The sequence below is a fragment of the Anoplophora glabripennis genome, unplaced genomic scaffold, assembly GCF_000390285.2.
Source record: "Anoplophora glabripennis isolate ALB-LARVAE unplaced genomic scaffold, Agla_2.0 scaffold9, whole genome shotgun sequence".
Lineage (NCBI taxonomy): Eukaryota > Metazoa > Arthropoda > Insecta > Coleoptera > Cerambycidae > Anoplophora > Anoplophora glabripennis.
Window position 1 is genome coordinate 1969405 of NW_019416258.1, and position 22101 is coordinate 1991505.

General features: G+C 33.7%; 1 protein-coding gene across 1 annotated transcript in view; it reads right to left on the bottom strand.

Annotated features, from left to right (window-relative positions):
• Positions 1-16052: 16052 nt before the first annotated feature.
• LOC108908869 overlaps positions 16053-22101 on the bottom strand; it is a 73012-nt gene continuing 66963 nt past the window's right edge. Inside the window, exon 2 of the mRNA XM_018713029.1 lies at positions 16053-16655. Within this exon, the coding sequence (XP_018568545.1) occupies positions 16053-16655 (603 nt within the window). The remainder of the gene's footprint in view (positions 16656-22101) is intronic.

Genomic DNA, 22101 nt, shown 5'->3' on the forward strand with positions numbered 1-22101 from the left:
TATATCTATAAAGAAAAAACAGAGGCCACAACGTTTCTCTCCTTATAGGGCGAAGGTACAAACTCATTATCATCCCAGATATATTATTTAACAAACTACGTTCTTCGCTACTATCCAATTTTATATTAAGTTAAACTACAGACCCTTCATAAATGATTACAAGCCAAGTGACCAGTTTGTTTGGATCGGTAATTTTATATCCTTCATGTTGGCAATTAAATTTCGGTAAAATAATAAAATCAAGATTACATTGATACACAACATTCTGTTTCACCGGCTGTGATTGGTGCAAATTTTCACGAGATTCTGTGCAACCAATCAGCGATCGCATTGTCTCAAGCGCAGACGTAACAGTTTGTCATTATTCATTGTAAACGATTAATTAATATTGATATAGTTACCCGTATAGTCTTTCCGAAGTCAGTTGAACATGTATAAAAACGCCTAGCAACAAAATTTAGTTTCATAGGTGATCCTAAAACAGTTTTCTGCTAAAAGTAAAAGGTTATAATAATAATTTGTAATAATAACAGCGTTTATTTCCAACAGGCTACACCCACTTACAGGAAATATAAAAATTAATACAATAAGTGTAGTAATATAAATAAAATAGATAAATAGCAATACACAAAAAAGTAATAAAAGCGATAGAAGAAAGAGATAGAAGAATTATAACTGGATCATTTATATATAATGTGTAGAAAATTTCTATTATACAGGGTGTTAAAAAAAGAGTGTAAAATATTTCAGGAGGTAATAGTATGAACCAAAATAAGCAGAAAAGTCTTAATAAACATGGGTCCGCAAAGTAACGGTTGCGGAGATATGGACCACTATTCGTTTTTCAAACATTTTATTTTATTAGGAATAAACCGACAAAGGAAGCTTTTAACAAACAAAAAACAAAGTTACAGAAGATGTTCAAAGTGCCCTCCGTCCATTTCCAAGCAGGCACGACATCTTCGTCTCAACGATATTCGAACTCTTTCGAAAACACCCTCCTTGGTTTGGATTTCTTGACACTTTTGATTAATCCGTAGCTGCAGCTCTTCCAGGCTATTTACAGGAGTACCATACACTAATGTCTTCAAATATCCCCAAACAAAGAAATCTAGAGGGTTCAGATCAGGCGATCTTGGAGGCCATAAAACAGGTCCGGCCCTTCCTACCCATCTATGTGGAAAAGTTTGGTGTAAATGCTCTCTAACGGCCATGGAAAAATGAGCTGGAGCACCATCATGCTGGAACCACATTTGTTGCCTCTGATTCAAAGGAATGTCTTCCAAAAACTCATACAGTGTGTTCTGCAGAAAGTTGAGGTAAGCAGCGCCTGTTAATCGGTTTGGTAAAACAACAGGACCTAGAAACCTGTCACCTACAATACCCATCCAAATGTTTAATGAAAAACGTGCCTGATGTCCAGATTCTATTAGAGCATGAGGATTTTCGTCGGCCCAAATATGCGTATTGTGAAAATTAAACACTCCATTTCTTGTGAACCCGGCCTCATCAGTAAAAAGAATGTTTGCAAGAAAACGAGGGTCTTCAGCATCATGACGTAGAAACCAGCGGCAAAAAACCAAACGTGCTTGATGATCATTTATTGGATTTAAGGCCTGTACTCGTTGCACATGGTATGGATAAAGCAGTTGCTCGTGAAGGATTCTCCAAACAAGAGGACCACTAATTCCTACCTCGGCTGATATTCTCCGCACACTCGTACCTGGATTCTGCTCTACCAGTGCTAGAATTTCTTCTTCTGCTCTAGGAGTGGATACCGACCTTGGTCTTCCGGATAAATGGCACTGTTTGCTCAAGGAACCGGTATCACGCAATCTTTGGTGAATTCTTCCAAACATGCGTTGTGAAGGAATCTGGCGATTTGGATAAGCGTCAACATAAAGACGTCGCGCTTCGGTGGCGTTCCCATTAGCACGACCATACATGAAATGCGTCTGTTAATTCTGCGTTAGAGTAACCAGCCATAGCGAAAGAAAACTTGTGCACTGAGAACAACTGTCAAATACGTACTGTTTATTTCATTAAACATCAACCAACTATTATGAGAAAATACGCAACGTTTTTGCATAATAAAAAAAGGGGCTAAAAAACATAAAACATTCCATATCTCCGCAACCGTTACTTTGCGGACCCATGTTTATTGAGACTTTTCTGCTTATTTTGGTTCATACTATTACCTCCTTAAATATTTTACACTCTTTTTTTAATACCCTGTATATGTTCATTTGGCCAACAACATATTTTAATTATTTATGTCCTCAAACAATTTTATTATATTAAAGGTCAATTTCGGTTTGTTCTGTTTCAAAAGGTCTCCAAAATACCATGTAATAATATTAGTAAACAAAATATTCCTCTTATTTTTCCCTTTCGCAATACTCTCTTAGTGTGACGTCACATATATATATACAGTGTGCCCATCGAAAATCAAGAGTGGAAAATTTTCCGATTGTTTTACTTTGTTGAGTTTTTCAAAAAAACTAAGAATAAACATTTGGGCTGTATTATAAAATAATTATGTAGTTCATAGCTGTATTTGCTGCAGTTGCACATTTTTAAACGAAAACTTACCATTGCCATTGCTGGATGACGTTCCGTTAGCAGTTAGACTAAATTATTCGTTTCAATATGATCCATCACAGCTAGTATAAAATATCTGAATCAAAACTTCCTACACAGATGGATTGGAAGAGGTGGACCATGGCCTCCCATATTACCAGAACTGAAGGGATCTTTTGGGGTTATTTAAAAGCAAAGATTTACTTACAGCGAACCTGTTGTAAATACAGAAAATGTAGTAGTCCGTATACACGCTGCTGTCGCATTAATAGACCAAGAGATGCTAGAGTTCACACTTCAATGTTGAATGAAGTAAAAGGCAACTTATTTGAACATCTTTTGTAAAAACAATTTCGATTATTTAAGCACATTATCATTTTAGTTTATGAGTTGTTTTCCTCTCCATTTTATAAAACTGTTTTATTATTAAAATGTTTTTCCCTGTCCTTTTCAAGTTAAAATAATTCCTTACACCCAGGTACAACCGACAATCGGGAACTATACTTGCCTACTATTGGTTATAAATTTATTTGTCTTGCTCCCCATAAGCATAGACTTCAGTTTTGAGAAAAAAAATGCATTTTCACTTTTTTAATTTGTTAAATATTTATTTGAATAACTCAACAAAGGAAAACAATGGGAAAAATTTCCACTCTTGATTTTCAAATCATTTTTGTCTCCTTAATTAAATCCCAGCGTTACTTTTGGAACACCCTGTAATATAATAAAAATGAACAAATTCAAATGAATTTATTTTTACAAAGATTTAGAAGTATTTAAGAACAACCAACACGTGTTTGGTAAAATAGATACACTAATGTGCTTAAAACTTACAAAAAACGATACAATAGAATATTCCTAAATTTAAATACAGTAAAAATTTAACATTAGCTGTGTTATTCCTAACGCGCATTCTCGGAAAGAATAGCCTCATACGCAGGTGAGATCTTGTTGATATGTCATCGCTGTTATCATTAGCGTATTTCTCTTCTTTTGTTTATTCTTGACATTTTCCAGTTCTACTAAGTATTTTTATTGTTTTTCTTGGTGTTGTGCTGTGTCAGTGTGTTTATCGAGGGTTTTTTTTCTTCAAGTGGTTTATGTACCAAACTTTTCTTGAATAATCTGTTGCGAGGCTACATGGAATTATCTTTAATGCGCATGCTCAATAACACTGATATAATTTTAATTTATTAATTACTATAAAAGGCAATATTATTCTATAAATTCAAATATATAAATTCTATAATTCTTTTAGTTTGTCACTTGGTGTTTGAAACTTCTTAAATATTTCTAATATTGTCAAAATATAGCGATATTTAGGGTCATGACAAAGAAGACATTTTTTTGGGGCTTATGTCTAAAGTACATAAGGTTGAAAATAAAAATATTGGGAAATTCTTCATGACAATATACACTATAAGGTTGCCTATTATTTGGCGTATGTGACGTCACTACTAAAAAGGTCTATTGTAATATGAATTAATAGAAGGTGCCTATAATAAATTAAAATTACATGAATCATACCAAATTTCGCATTGCTGCACTGCCCTGCTAGGCAATTTGTCAACCACTTGTCAACAACTGAGATTTATTGCCTAGTGGCCCAGTGCGGCTGTGTAATACGCCGTTTGCCCGCGCGCGCATTTTTCAACTGGGCGTATACATTTCTACCACTTCCCCGTTTAGTTCGACCAGATATGGGTATGGCTAAATAAATATGGGAACAAGTTTTTCAAATACTTAAATGCCGAGTAATAGAAGTTCGTTAGCATACAAATCTCTCAATAATCCCTTAATAATATAGTGAAGTGAATCTAATTGCACCTAGTTTTTATATCCAGGGTGTCCCATAAGTAATCGTACATAGTCCAAAAGCTGATACTTAAAGAGATCAAAGTGAAAAACTTGTTTTCGTTATTTCTAAATAACATTTTCGAAATTACAGAGATTGCACAAGTTTTAGGGATCGGACATTCTTTCCAGTAATAATTTCGCTGTTGCTTGTTAGAGGGCGCCACCTGCTGAGTCTTTAAAATGTATTAACGTTTTTGCTTCTCGATGTACCAGCCTCTTTGATATTTCATTTTAGTTCACTCTCTAAATTACGCAGAAAAGTATATCTCGCTACGAGTAACAGTTTTCGAGATATTCACCTAAGTTTCCAATGCAACGAATTTAAATCATTTGGTGTAGGGATGTACTTATATTTTTCCAAACAGACACTATTAATTAATAAAAGGTGTTTTAAAATTTATTCACCCTCAAAGAACAATTGAATTATTAAATTCAAATGCTGACAACAAAATAAATAACAACAACAAAATAATGAACAATTAATGAAATTCTATTTCGAAACAGAGCTAAAAATGTTATTTGGAAACTGGATCTACAGACACCCATCTCTATCTTGTCAAACTCGCAGAGCTATACCGAGCGATTCAAATTGGTCGGGAGTTACTGCGAATCTGTCATAGATAGAGCAAATCTGATAAACGAGTCAAGAGCTATTTTTTCGAGAAAATAACATTTTATTAAATTGTATTTGTCTTCATTTGAGTAAGGAACCATTTTTGATTTGTGTTAACATGCTTCTAATAATATTAAACCTCAAATTTGTTCGTTTTCAAAGCCTTCTCAGTAGTATTTTGGAATTTTTTTCCAGTTTTGAAATAAAATACAGAGTGTTCCATATAAAAAACACAAATTGTGGTCATGTCATAAAAACTAAAAATATTATCAAACTTATTATATGCCATTGAATGTGTCTCAAAAAAATGCCTGTAGAATGTTAAAATCGTTTTAAGATATTATGAAAGGGAAACGAGAAAAGGGCACCAGTCGGTTTAGTCAAAAATCGAAAAACACCCTGTAACTCGAAAACGGTAACAGATAGAGAAATGCGGTTTGCGCCATTGTTATTTTCTTAAAAAAAGAGACTCGTCTATCAGATTTGCTCGGTCTATGACAGATTCGCAGTAACCCTTGAAATCCGACCAATTTGAATCAATCAATATTCCTCTACTATCCTTTGATATTATTTTATTCCGAAAAATTAAATTTTTCCGTCCCATATCCCATATGCTGCTTGGATCTGTATTCATTTTAACGCTAGATTAGTGCAGACCCTGATTTGGTAATTTTGATGCGAGTTACTGGTCCGCAGGGGAATATTATCATCATATCTAACGGCGATTGCCGTAAGTTTTAACTACTGATACAGAGGGCAGTTCGTTACACTCCACCAGGTTCTGTAATTGACCAATTAGTTATCATAACAGCATTACTAGAGTACCTCCAATGTATGTTTAACGAACCACAAATTCAAGAGTGAAGAGAATATCGAATATCACACTATAAGCCACTTGTTCTACCTAAACTGAGCAAGCAGGTCAGTAACTTTGCTCCACGGAAGGGTACATAATAATAGGTAAAATTAATTGTTTTAGTTGCTTATGTGTGTTGGCATACTTTGATATATAGTGCGTGAAAATTGCTTTGATTTTACACTGAAAAGGTGTGGTATTTTACAGACGATTGTCGCAATAACTTTTTTTTTTGATTTTCTTAAGCGGGCACTGGCGGAAAAAACCTATGGAAGTGAAACGAAAGCATATTTGTAGTGAATAGTGATACAGGAATGGGATTATGTTTGTCATGCAGCAGATTGGAAGACGAAGAAAAACTTAATAGCGTTTTCACAGCGAAATGAAAGCGAATAGATTTTTTCCGTTCCATTATATAATTTCCAGTCTAATTTAACTGTACCACTTTCGTGAAATAAGTACAAAATACCGGGTTATTTAATATTTAAATTAATTATTTCGCCATAAATTAGGCAGAGCTGTTTACCTGTCCACACTTAGAAATTCTCAAAATCTGGTTACAAAATAATACTGTAACAAAATAATGAATAATTTCGCAAATTTTCGGCGGTGCATTGTATATTCAATTTAGTTAAAAGAAAGAGAAAACATTCAAATAACGCGATGATAGTAATTGGGTATTTAGGTCATGACTTTTTTGTTAAATTTATTTAATTTTAAAGCTAGAACCAAAAAATAGAATACGAATTCTTCATCAAAAGTACATTATATACCAAAAGGCTACAAATCCCTTTTTAAGTGCTTTCCCTATAGCATAATTTATGTGATTTCACACGATAATTTATTTAATGTTACTTCCAAATCTATGATTTATACCACATTTTTTAGAGGAACAGCAATATACAGGGTGTTAATGATAAGTTTTGCCAAACTATAATGGCGTATTCTATCAATGAAAATAATCAGCTATTGCCCTATAAAAATTTTTGATAGGACGCTTCCATACAGGGTGTTAAAAGTTTCAAATATTTATATGATTTTTCCTGTAATTTTACTGGCAAAAAATATTTAGTCATAAAATTTGGGGGATGACATTTTTTTAGTAGGGACTATTTTTTCACGGATAACTTATTGTAAAATACGCTCCAATATTATACCAAGACAACGCGAAAAGTGGATCAAAAATGAAATGATTTAAAAAATATTTTGTTCAAAATTGGCGCCTCCGGACTGTAGACAAGCACGACATCTAATTATGGAGGTAGTGGCCGATCGACACTGAATTGGAGTTAATTCTCGACACGCTTGGACTATTGCTGTCTTAGATCTTCTAGGGTATCAACTGGCACCTCGTAGACTTTTTGTTTAACAGCACCTCAATCGAAATAATCCATCGGTGTCAAGTCCGGTCAACGTGCGGGCCACGCTGCAGTTCCTCCACCCAATCCATCTCCTGGGATAATTAATGTTTAACCACTCCCTAGGACCTCTACCAAAATGGGCAGGACAACCATCTAGTTGATACCAACTGTTCATTCGAGTATTAAGCGGAACATCTTCTAACAGATCTTAAAAACCATTTTCAAGGAACTCGGTAAACATGTCGGCATTTAACCGATGCGGAAGGAAGTAGGGACCAACTATAGTGTTGTCCAACACACCCAACCATACGTTACATTGGAATTCATGCTGAAAACTATGTTCTCTTACCGCCCGTGGATTCTCGTAGGACCAAATATGGTTGTTCCTTTGGTTTAAAATTCCCCTTCGAGTAAATGTTGCCTCATCTGTCCACATTACTTTTTGCGTAAACTGATCATCAGCACACGCTGGATATGGTACGCATGGCGTCCATCAGCCCGAAGAGTCCTAAAATGGAACTTGACGAAATACCTAGCTCATAGCTAGAACTTCTGACACTCGTGGATGGATTTTCATCGAAATGGTTTAGAATAGTATTCGATCTTACTTCGTCCTGAAGTGCGGCAAAATGTCCATCAGCATAAGTTGGAATACCGAAACACCCAGTTTGTCTGAGACGACTGAATGTCGTTGAAAATGTTTCCCTTGCTGGTGGTCTGCGATGAGGAAATCTGACTGCATATTCACGGCGAGCCGCCGTGGCATTTCCATCACAAAAACCATATACAAAGACCATGTCAGCATATTCATTGTTCGAAAATATGGACGGCATTATTAAGCTTATTTTTATTATTAGTTTGAACGCTTTATATAATCGATACTTTATGCAACATTTCGCAAAATAACATTTAAAACGTCAAATTAACATTGCTTGATAGCAGTCTACTCGAAAATTTTTGTTGAGGTTCATTTTAAAGTTTATCGGCAGAATCCAGAAGCACCCTTCCGAAAAATCAATTTTGCCATGAAACTATAAGAGTTAGGAAAAAAGTGAATGTACACTTTTTGTCAATAACAAACTGTTCTATCTAAAAACAGCATCATTTTTTATTTTCAGTAGGGCCGTATTTTTTTATAATTTAATGAGTCTGAGTCCCCATAACTTCGCCCCTGGTTGCTTGCGGGACTTCTACGGAAAAATGGTATCTTATAAGAAGATGTGTTGCTATGGTAATGATTGGAACCTCATTTATTTGTATTCATTTGATCTTGATGTAAAAGGAGCTAAAAGTAAATTTAATCAATCGTAATTAAATCTGAAATATTTCTGCCTGAAAACTAAGATCACAAAGGGACTTTTCCTCGATATAACTAAATGAATGCCTTCTTGGCAAACATTTCAAAGCTATATTAGAAAATTAAGTATCATTTGTGCGAGGCAAATAAAGGTTAATTGACGTCGCAACAGTGCAGTCTTTAAAGTTTAAGTTATTCGCATAGAAGTTATTGTTTCCTTGTTTATTCCAACAACGAAATTGAAATGTAGACGGCGAGTAACGGTAAAACTTAAGTTGTCATTCGGCGAATAAAATGAAATTTATCTTCCAACGAAACGAAAGGCGAAAATGGCGTTATGTCAACATAAACCAAATGTTATTCTAAGTAAAACACTTAGTGTCTGTCATCCGCGATTAAATAAACGTCTGGCGTTTGTGCAAGATATTTTGTCAGTCGTTTTCTTCTTCCGGAGCACGTTTTATTTGGAGTATACAAACCATGCGATTCAAATAATTAAAATACATGCTTAGAATATGCTGGGATTTCATAATGGTGTAGTTGTAAACACTTTAATTAAAGGTTCCTTCAGCCTAACAGTATGTACACTCATTCTTTTATTTACAAGCGTTAGTTGAAACTTAAACAGAAAATTGTGAAATAGTGTACTTCCAAAAAGTTGCATCAAACAGGTTTCGCAGAAGCTCAGTCTGGTGGGGTTAAAAGAGTTGTTTTATATTTTACAAAAATTCTACTATGTTTCCAATACTATTAGGGATAGGCCATCAAAAATCATAAGTCTGGATCGTATTTAAAAAAAAAACTTCAACTGTATTTTACACTTTTTTGGAAGTAAAACCGGAACAGCTCTACATCAAAATCCGAGCTCTAAAAGATTCCGAACTTATTACTTTCTTTCGATAACATCGCCATCGTTCCTTTCCCTGTTACTTCAAAGAGAGTAACTGTAATTGTAAAAGTTGCCGAGGAATTAAAAACATTTTTTCGTGGATACCCAACCGGTCGTAAACAACGCCTTTGGAATGTGGCGAACCGTCTAGATCAACATCATTACCTTTTGCAGGACTTTCATAGGCCGGCTTGTGGTAAGGTTTGAACTGTACGTTAAGGAAGTCAAAAACAAGTACACTTGGTCATTGGCACGGCATTCACGAATGCCGGCGAAGTCGAATTGATACCAGCGCTGATTGGAAAAAGTTAAAAATAAAAGTAGTTTAACCTTGACCTCCAGGAACTCCTAAAAATGTTAGAATGGATATTCGGGCCACATAGCAAGTTAGCACCGTTAGATTATATATTGCCAGCGTTTTCATTGACCTTATGCTTTGTTTACTCTGTCTATATTGCGAAGCAGATACTTTTGAATACATAATACGTTACGGAAATTGCATAATAATACACCCGTATACGAGCTAGTCTTTCCTTTGTACGGATCCAGGACACCCGCCAGACTTTTCTCCTGCGATTCATTTACTTTTCCAGGTTTTCAACTACCTTTTTAAGTGTAATTCGTACAATATTTCGGAAGTCTCTACGTGCTACGAATAAATTCGTTTCAAATTTAAAACTGTTTTTTATGGTCTATATTGGTTGCTATTTTGGTAGATATACAATGTGATCCACTGTTTTTCTGTAAAATCTTTATTTATTGTGCGATTTTAACCGGATTTTTTTTTAGATGTAGAGCTTGATGAAGTGAGCTTTGTGGAGGAAAATGAGCGTGATCCCACAAAATCCAAGGAGTACTCCGTCCGTTTCTAGGGATTTTTTTTTTTAGAATTATTACTCCCCAGGACGGGACAATACGAAAGTCTTTCCTTTTTTTTTCATTAATTTATTGTTGATATCAAGTTGTCCGTGAACCAAAAGAAAAAATGAGGTATTTAGCTAATTGTCAAAAGTGACAAATTAATGTGTAGTAAAGTTTATCTCGTGTCAATAACCATATCATATCATTAAGAGATTAAGAGACAAAATAGAAATTGTAAAGATTTTTTGACTTCGCCACAAATCCAGTGGCGTAAATATATTTTTTTCTAAAAAATCCCTAATGTGAAATATGTTAGAATTTTACTCCTAAAAACGGACATAGTACGCCTTGGATTTTGTGGGATCACGCTCATTTTAACAAAGCACACTTCATCAAGCTTAAAAAAAAATCCGGTTAAAATCGCACAATATTTACTTTTGATAAATACAGGGTGTAAGAAGTAATCACAGATGAATAAAAAAGTTGTATATTACAGGGGCGTAATATTAGCAGTTCTAAAAATACAGCAAGTATTAATATTGGGGAGTTTCATCACAACGTGACAACAGCGGTTAACCGAACGCTGCACAGCTGATGCATACCACGTGTGCACGCGGCAGACTTGTCCTACGGAAAAAATGTAAACAACTATTATCGTGAAACATTTAGTAAGTTTGAAGACAATTGTTTTCCAGTTTTTAAACAAATAAAATAAAATGTACCGATTTTGTAGTACGAAGATAGTGTTGTGCTTAAATTTTAGCTCGAACTTTAGTAATTATGAATCTCTTAAAACAGGAACTTAACTTTTAATCAAATTACGAATTTGAAAAACATGTAATTAAAGTACCCAAAGATTCACTTCATCCAAATAATCAAGAAAAGGAAATATTGGTACGCAAAAAACACTCAGACACAGTCCAATTCCAGATACCAACTGAATTGCGTATTGCTGGATAGCTTAGTGTTATCCGCCGCGCCGTTGTGACATTGCTCGGTATGAATTTTATCGAATTCTAAATTTATTACAACACTAATTATTTTTTAGAATTAAGCATAAAGAAGTTCAAAAAAGTGATAAACATTGTATTTTATGGTATTCTTTGCACGCAGTCATGTCAATATTCCTTAATTAATCGAACAATACATCAAGTTGGAGATTTTGATCATTTTTTTCTCGGAAATGGTTGAGTTTAGGACCCATGCCATATAAGATTTTTTTTGTTTATTTTAATGTATTCTACCGTCTATTAAAATTAAGACAGTCAAACTTTTAACACCCCGTATAATTTAATTTAAGTGCTGTTAGAGTATGTTAATAATATTAGTTTCATGGTAAAGCACGTTCATAGATTTAAGAGAATTATTATCTGCGTCAAATTCAGCCAGGTCATGATAAATCGAGCAAGAGATCGGAGTAAATCCTTACTATTTTGTATTCCAATAAATTATATCTGTTTAGACAGACTGTATTGAAAGTACATTTGATTTATATTAGATGTATGTATGGTGTAGGTATATAATTAAGAACTAAGTTTATTGTAAAGATTAAAATTATTGTAAAGCATAGATGAATTTTTAAATACAAATATGCAGTAGATGCATCTGTTTCCGGTCTATTCTTGTTTTAGTTATTTGTTGCTTTATTTATCTTATTATATTGCATCTATGTATTCCAATTGTTAGTCTTTACTGTATTTTTACGTTAATGTTTGTATTGTATCTAAATTGTATGTGTTTTTTACATTTTGATTTTGTATCTTTAGACGTTAGATTTTACTCTTACTCTTACTATTGGACTCTATCCTCACTATTATGTTCATTCGCTTTTCCCTTTTTTCCTTTTTTGTCTTGTGTAAATACTTATGTATACCTAGCACCAATAAACTAAACTATAAACTAACTATAATACAAAATTAATACAATAAAAATACGTAACAGTACATTACAATATTTTTTTAATAAAATTCAGTTATCAATAAATCTCTGCATCTTTTGAACAATGATTGTGCTGTTCTTGATTCATCCTAAAAGTAATTGTAAGTTCACAGTTCACAGGAACTATTGTAAGGGCTTATTACCTCATTAGAAACATTTTACTTGTAAATTGGTTCCTAGAAGAGACTATTCCTGGTACGTCCTCTATCTGGGCAATAAATTCATCTGCTCGACAACTCAATTTTGTGACAAACAGTAACTGAATTCAGGTCAACGCAGGTAGTCATTCTCTTAAATCTATGAACGTACTTTATTCACTTACCAATATTTGTGTACAATTTTGAGACATTTCTGTTGTTTATACTGATGAAAATTTAAACAGACAGAAAATGCTTTTGAAATAAAATATTTTTCTAGGAACTGATGGCATAAAAACGAGCGAAGATTTCTAAAAATTTCAAAAGTTTTTCGACTTCAAATGAATGAAATTAGTTATAGTAAAATGATTTTTTATTTTAACATTAATTATAAATTGTTTGGAAGTTAACATTATTTTTCTTTTAAGTCGATTATTTGCTTTCCTAGCATGTTCTTTTTCTACATTGTTGAATAGATTTTTGTATCGTTAAAAAAAATCGTTAATTTTTTAAATGTTTAGATCTTGTATTTTTTACTCTATTTTAAAAGTAAGCTAATACAAACAAATACAAATTTGTTCTAAAAAATCTTATCGAAGACTCCATTTGAAACAATTTTTTAGAATTTTTTTTGTATTTGTTTGAATTAACTTTAATACCTTTGAAACCAAGTAAAAAAAATTTCTTATTAATGCATGCATACTATCATAGTATTACGTATCGTACCTGTAAAATGACATGATTTGAAGTGCAATTAATGATAGTTTAATAATAGTTTTTTAACATTCCGTTCACATCAACATTATTTGTTTGGCGTCATCATGAGTACTAATTATTCTAGACATCCACATCCAGGAAGTACATTGTTGGTCATGACCTACATTTGACACTTAAGGTGTGGACTAAAAGAATGACCGATTATTGCCCATCTTCTGTTTTTATTTCAGCGCGCATTTCATTAAACAGAATGTATGACGTGGTCCCTTTTACTAGATTCTATAATTTTAACTTCCCAGTAAAAACCGATCCAATAATAAATGGTGGCTGTTAGGATCGGAATTCAGGGCAGGCTTGATTCTTCAAATAATTAATTAGTACCTGTAACTACAACTATTAGCACATAGTTCCTTTCCTCCTCTACATTAACAAATATAACTGTACTTTTGCCGCTTCTTCTGGAACTATTTAGAAGGTGAGTTATTTATAAATTTTTATCCCACTACTTCCACATACTCGTTTATGGGACATCGCAATAACGGGAAAGTTAAATGGGAGTGAAATTGTGCAATAAAATAGTAATATTTTAGAATAATAGAGTTTTGTTACGTACTTGCTCTCGAATTTTTACTTTAAATAAAAGTATTAAAGTTACTTCAAATTGTTTTTTTTTCGAAACCCTCATCATAGAAGTAGGTATACTATCAACACTTGTGGTATAGTCTTTCCGATCTCAATTGAAGAACCAAGAGAGTGGCAGTATGTACCAGGTTCGGTCGCTGACGCAGCAACTCGGCATTGTGATAATTGAAAAACTTGTTCCCATATTTATTTAGCCATACCCATATACAGGTCTGGTCGAACTAAACGTGGAAGTGGTAGAAATGTATACGCCCACTTGAAGAATGGGCGCGCGGGCAAACAGCGTTTAACACAGCCGGACTGGGCGATTGGGCAATAAATCTCCGTTGTTGACAAGTGGTTGACAAATTGCCTAACAGTGCAGTGCAGTAATGCGGAATTTGGTGTAATTTTAATTTGTTACAGGCACCTTCTATTAATCATTCATATTACAATTGCGAAAGGGAAAAATAAGAGGGATATTTTGTTTACTAATATTATTACAACATGACATTTTGAAAATTTACCATCAATATAATAAAATTGTTCGTTTGAGCACATAAATAATTAAAATATGTTGTTGGCCAAATGAACATAAATAAAAATTTTCTGCACATTATATACAAATTATTATAATTTTTTTCCTTTAGCAGAAAACTTTTTAGGGACGCCTATGAAACTCATTAAATTTTATTGCTAGGCGTTTTTATACATCTTCAACTGACTTTCAGAAAAACTATACTATTATTATAGTAAATATTATCTTTTTTCATCGGCCTTTTGTGGTGTATTTTTGGATTATAACCCAAGTCAAGTCCATTAGAAGTTTATTTGATTTAGAAAAGATCGTGTTTATAATACATGTATAAAGAATGACTGCTTTTTGGGCAATGGTCTGAATACTCTGATCTAAGTTGATTTGCGCAAGATTACTAGAGCTGGCCGCGCACCAAAGGCGGTGCCGATCATCAACATAAAATAAAGTGAACAATGATTATTAGATTTATGTCATTGTATGATTGTGAAACTCGTAAATTGTTTTACGCATCGTTGCCATCGGTTCCACAATCTGGATGGGATCCCTTATAGATCGCATCATCAGGTATGTTTCTACCCTTGTTTCAGCGAAACTTATTCGCGGCGATGGTAATTTTCACTGGGGGTTCTATTTATTCCAGTAGGAATGAAATATTCTATTATTTACTATTTGAAATGGTAGGTTACATGCAATTAGTATGAAGATTAAATCAAACATAAATAGTCTTCTGGTTTTCGCTAGTTTTTTTATATGTGTGCAACACGCACTGTTCAATACTTATTACTTTATGTTTATTAATATTTATTTTAAACGGTTTTATACATATACAAGTATGTATATACTGAATTACATTATTGTTTATATTTTTAGTAAAAGAAAGTATTGTTCGTTATTTAACTTGTTGGTTGAATGATTTCCGGGCTGATTGTCACGTCGTCGATTTACAACTCTTGACGTTTCGAGAGACATATCGCTCTCTTCTTCAGAAGTTACTCTGAAACTGCAGATCTATTGTTCTTGTCATTATTTATATTTGATGTGGTCGCTGATCCATGACGTTCCGATGGGTGACCTCGTACGCGTTGTTGACGTTCCAGTGGGTTGCTTTCACGAATGACTCTCTTCCATATGCCTGGCAGATCCACTCCACCGACCCTGTTGAATTGTTCGGATTTTTGAGTCGTCAGTGCCGCGAGAAACAACTACTCCGAGAGCTATTTGCCCCTACCGGCATTGAATTATACTTGTTCGGATTTTTGTAAATTTCTAATGCTCCTCTGTATTGTCGGGGCCAAAATCTTTTCTCTCTCACCACCATGTTGGCTTCACTCGGATCCACTGTGTTCCGTGTCTGCCCTATGCACTGCTACTGCCGATTTTCCCAGTTGTTATTTTTGAGGTGACTTTTGTGCTACTTTAAACTCGTGTTGATGTGTCTTCCTGTTTGTTCTTCCACAAGAGCAAGGAATACTGTACACACCGGGGCCCTGGAGCTGGTCGTTGTTGCAGGTCTTTGGAAACGCTGCCGCCAGTGCTGAATATTGTGTTGATATTCCTCTTCTTCAAGAGACGCCCGATTTTATCCGCACAACCTTTCACGTAAGGTAGACACGTCGTCGCTAAGTACTCCCGTTTCTCCTCCTGATAGCTCGTTCGATATCTCTCGCCGTGTAGGCATTCCCTCTCGGGGCCGTGCGTAGGTGTTCTAGTTCCTCGGTCAAGTGTCTTGGCTCGCTGATGATCCGCGTTCGATGAATCAAGGTATTTATGATCCTCTGTTTCTGGGCTCAGTGGTGGTGGGACTCTGCATTCAGATATCTGTCCGTGTGAGTTGTCTTCCTATATACTCGATGTCTTAAAGTGCCGTCTGGTTTCCTCTCAACCAAAACATCCAAGAAGGAAAGGGCGGAATTTTTTTCTCTACTTCCATGGTAAACTGGATATCTGGATGTATCCCATTGATGTGATCCAGGAAATTCGCGACGGTGTTGCCAGATGATGAAGGTGTCTTCAACATATCGGTACCAGCACTTAGGCTTCAACGTTGTGGATTCCAGGGCTTTCTTCTCAAAGGCTTCCATGTGTATATTGGCCAGGACTGGAGATAACTGAACCCATTGCTGCTCCCTCCGTCTGTTCGTAGAAATGGTCCCGGAAGGAAGAAGGCACACTTTTGCCAAATCCATTAGGCTCTCATCCTTGTCCTCTGCGATTAGTCTTCGATGTAGTTCCTCCAGGGCTTCGTCGACGGGTACTTTTGTAAATATGGATGTAACATCAAAGCTCACCAGGATAACTTCTGGTTGGAGTTCAATTCCTCGAATCTTGTCGACAAAGTCTCCGGCGTTTTTGACGTGATGCTCTGTCCTCCCTACTAAGTCCCTTATCTCCTGTGCGACATATCGGACCAGGGGGTGTCTTGCTGATCACTATCGATCGAAGAGGGAGATTCGGTTTGTGAATCTTTGGCAAGCAGTACAGCTGAGGTCTCCTTGAGTCGGTTTGGATCAAACTCCTGTGAAGTTCCTTGGGTATGTTTGGCCTATGACCACATGCACTTGAAGTAACACGTGTTGAGTGCCGCTTTGTTGGACAAATTTACTACTGATAAAGCTGTAATGCTGACTTGAGTACATAATTTATTACACACCTTGATTTTTAATTAATTTTACAAAAATAAATAAAAAATCAAACATTTAAACAAAGGGAGCAGCTTAAATAGGTATTTTTAGAACTTTTCTTTCATAAAATTATTTTCTAATACAAAAAATAAATCTTTGCTTTGTTTTCCACTTGAATAGTTTTTACATGTTAATAATAATTTTATAGCTACTTACCGGTAAGTTTGTTTTTATGGTGGTGTATTGTAGACAATTTAATTTGTTGCTTTTTAATAAATAATGGGTACGCCTCTGTCCCGCGGCTCAGTTCTGACAGCCCTAAGATTACACTGAACGAGCATGGTGTGATACTTGCAATTAATTATAAACGCATTGACGTTGGTTTTGTTTCCAATTTTTTTTCTATTCCTACTGCCACTTCTTGACATTTTTCTTTCTTTTCCGAGTATTTTTTGTATTACATTTTAGTCAGATCGTGCTACTATATCAATTATGTAAGTTTGTCACTTGTTTCCTTGATTGTATTGGGTTGTTCTACCTATATTCTGTCTCAGTTTATGATTTTTATTATTGTTATTGTTATTAATTATTCATCAAAGCGAAAAATCGAAGCTTTTTCGAAAAAATTGAATATTTGCGCATAATGTTTCTTCGCGTTCGTTACAATCAATCGCCTTTAATCGGTAGCGTCTTCTGGCTGGGCAAATGTCGAAAGTAGCGTTACAAAATGGTCATCTGACGATAAAAGCCCGTGTTTCCAATGTTGCGGTAATTTTGAACGATTTAAATAAAGATTTATTGTGGAAAGCAGTTGCAGCGCAAATTATACCCATTGCAAATTTGGTCCGTTTGGCTCATAAATATGCAAAGGCCTTTCTGTCGTGGTCTAATTTTGCGTTCTCAATTTATATTACCTTTAATAGATAGGTACAATGTTAGTGAAAGTTAATGTAAACGTTCAGTTAGTAACGTAGCAAATATGAACACATGGCGCCCGTAATCAGAAAAATGCATCTTTAGAAACACTGAAATCAGTTCCGTTGCACAAAAGCGTCCAACCTTGAGTGATGTTTCGCAAACAAAGGGTGGATGGATTTGAAGTTTGACGGGAAAGGGAGGTGCATTTCGCTCTGCAGTCTGCCAAGACGGGAATTTTCCGCCGGTTCCGTCAGCCGGGGGGTCTGAAATCATCTTAAAACGCAACATATGCTTTCAAAACCTCATTAAAATACATAGTTTTCACTGAGACGTGTCTCACACACTGCGGTAATTCGTGTTTTGAATATCATTGATCTTTGTGCAACTGTGCGAGATAGATATAGAAACCTTTAAAATGTATAAGTTTGTAAACAATGACGTGGTGTTCTAAATACAATAACATATTTTACCGCTTACGTACAGGATGTCCCAAAACCAGAGAACCACCTTCTAAAACGCTATCTGTCTTTAATTTTAATTTCACTCAGTTCCGCGTATACCACTTTATGAATATTAAATAGTTAAAGATATAGAATTACATCAAAAACTTAATATCTGCATAAATTCCGATTTGTTATGGAAACTATCAAGTTTCATGGGAAACTAATGCCTCAATAAGGAAGATTTATTTTCTGACCGCACAAAAAAGAGTGGAGCAAGATGATACCCTGCATCTGATGAAACCAATCAAACTAGGTGTCGATTAAAACAGGATGTCGATTGAAACAAACATGCGCATGGTGTTAAAAATTGCCTCTTGGCAATTAGCCAAGAAATGCCGTAGCTGTGACATATTTCGTATTTCCCAGCATATATCTAAAATAAGTAACAATTTTTAAACTTATAGGTATTAGCTCAATGAATTTTATTTGCACAAATGAAGAATCCCTTATTTTAGCAAAAGCTTGGGCTTATAAATAAATTGGAATCAAGATGCTGTGAATTGTAACATGCACATTGATGTCAGTTGTAACATGTTACAATTTACATTTAAAGTTAGGTACTAATAAACCGATTAGGTTTCCGTTATTCAGAAAATTGTCACGTGAATATATTTTTATTTACTTAGATGTAGTCTCTTTTACTGAATGTCTAGATTACAGGTATTAAATTGTTTCTCAATCTTCGATTTTTTTATGCTGGTCTTAGTTCCCTTTTTGTAAAGATTATTTGTTTATTTATAAAGCACTCGATTTCTCTAAAGTTAGTGCAATTTTGTAAATAAAACTAGTACATATAAGGCACATTTAGATACCTTTTACAGACCGTTACAATTACATATTAGCTTGTTACAACAATACCGACCATTTGTAACAAACGATAGCAATACATAGTTAAATTTGTTTTCTTCTAGAATCAAATTTAGATTTGACGTCTGAAAAACTTTACAAGAAAATATTTCAAATATCCTCCAAGATTCCATATTTCTAGATTTAAGGTATTAGATTTTATCCCACTTTTAAATTTTTTTATGTTGATCTTAATTCTCTTTTTGTAATGATTATTTGTTTATTTTTAATACACACATTTCTCTAGAGTTAGTGCTAGTTTATAAATAAAAATATATTAAAATAGGATACCATTTCCAGACTGTTACAATTACATATTGGCTTGTTACAATGACACCGACCATTTGTAACAAAGGATAGCAATACATAGTAAAATTTGTTTGTTTTCTTTAGAACCAATTTAGATTTGACGTCTGAAAAACTTTACAAGAAAATATTTCAGATATCCTCCAAGATTCCATATTTCTAGATTTAAGGTATCAGATTTTATCCCACTTTTAGATTTTTTTATGTTGATCTTAATTCTCTTTTTGTAATGATTATTTGTTTATTTTTAATACACACATTTCTCTAGAGTTAGTGCTAGTTTATAAATGAAAATATATTTAAAATAGGATACCATTTATAGACTGTTATAATTACATATTGGCTTGTTACAATGACACCGACCATTTGTAACAAAGGATAGCAATACATAGTAAAATTTGTTTTCTTTAGAATCAAATTTAGATTTGACGTCTGAAAAACTTTACAATACAAGAAAATATTTCAAATATCCTCCAAGATTCCATATTTCTAGATTTAAGGTATTAAATTTTATCCCATTTTTAGATTTTTTTATGTTGATCCCATTCTCTTTTTGTAATGATTATTTGTTTATTTTTAATACACACATTTCTCTAGAGTTAGTGCTAGTTTATGAATAAAAATGTATTAAAATAGGATACCATTTACGGACTGTTACAATTACATATTGGCGTGTTACAATTGACAATTGACAACAACCATTTGTAATATAAATGATAGCAAGAGTTAAATTTGTTTTCTTCAGAAAGTTTTTTAATTTAATCAATTTAAGGTCACATTTAGATTTGATGTCTGAAAAATTTTACAAAAAAATATGCTTTACGATGATTTTCTGTTGCAATCAGCATCTACACACGCGGATCAAAATGTGAATGGCGCTCTGTTTTGTATTAAAAAGTGGATTTTCCATTGCTGCCTATCATAATTTATATACATCAAGTAATTTCAATTCAAATCAAATTTTATAAAAGAAAATACGAAACACTATGCTTTATTCTGACATACATTCTCGAAGTTGGCTAAATATTTGTTCTTAAATCGTTTCTACCGCAAAAATAGAACAAATAGAATATAATTAATTGGTGTCCGGAAATATAGACGACAAAAAGTATAAAACTACTACCGTTCACTGATTATTTAACAATTTATTCGCTAAATTAAAAGACAGTTAAGTATTTCGTCGCCATAAAAAGTCGTCTAAATCAGTTGCGGTTTAAGATGACAAAGGCGATTTTATAGCTTTTTATAAATTAGTAACTATTTTCATTCTTTCTGCTAGGCTAGGTACTCATAGAAATATATTTTTTACGAGACATTTTTTTAAATTTCGTGACCTGAGACAACTGAAATTAAAATGATTTAATGTTAGAAATGTCAAACTTAGATACCATGTGCAGCACTTTAACAACACACGCACTTGAAGTGCTATTTTTAACTTTATTTTAGAGTTTCATGATTATTCTATAAGTGTCATTTTTAAACACTGTAATGAAAACAAACGAATGTTTATTAATGTAATTAATTAGTTCTCGAGATTAAAACGTGCACTTTAACTCCTTGACATATAATACATTTTGCATATATTTTTGAAGCAAAGTGCCGCTTTTAATCGCTAAGGGACTGTTAACTATTAGAGTGTATTATCTAACATGGTATCCAATTTGATATTTCCAACATACTAAAACAATCATCCCGAACTTCATGGTTAAAAGTGTCGATTTTATATTGTTTTTTGAAAATAAAGTGACATTTTTAATCCTTAAGTTTCAAATTTACTTTTTTCACTTCGTGCTCTTTTATTTTCTATTTTCTGGGAGAGAAGTGCCACTTTTAATTCCCAAGAAATTTGATTTGTTCTCGAGATTAAAATATGCACTTTAGTCCCTTGTATCTTTTGCACCAGATGCATTAAAAGTGCCGATTTAATCACTGATTTAAGGGAATAAAGTGCCGTTTTTAATCATTTAATTGCAAAAGATTAAAAGTGCCACTTCACTATATCAGACAATAGAGACCTCATGTATACAGTATTCAAAATTGAAATCTGAAAATTTGTATACAGGGGTTTATCAAAAAGATCTATTCAATGAAAATAGTGTCAACTTTCTCGCATTTCCGGTTATACCGGAAGTCATCGTCAACTCTGTATATTTTTGCATTTTTTAATTCTGTGGTAAAATCTACACTAATTTCATATAAGCTACTATAGTCGAAATGTGGCAGTTTTCAAGTTATTATCAATTTTCGAAAAAAATTGAGGGATTTTGAAAACAGAGTAACTCCGACATTTAGCTTTATTTATTACTGAAATTTGGCATGGATAATTTAAAAGCAACGGAATTCAAGCAGTTTATGTCAAATTTGCAAAAATTCATACATAATGTTTAAGAAGGTGGGTCGTTAAAGTTGAATTTACCCAAATATTTGGAAATTATTGATTTCAACACAAAAAAGTGTACAAACAATAATTCAGTATATTAAATTAAAAAGAGCGATGCTTTAAATAAACCCACAATACTCGTAGATTTTTTTGTGTTGAAATCAATAATTTCTAATTTACACAAGAACTCTCTCTTAACTTTGGGTATAGGGAACTATAGTATCATTATAAAGTAAATTTAATTCTGCATCCATTAATGAAA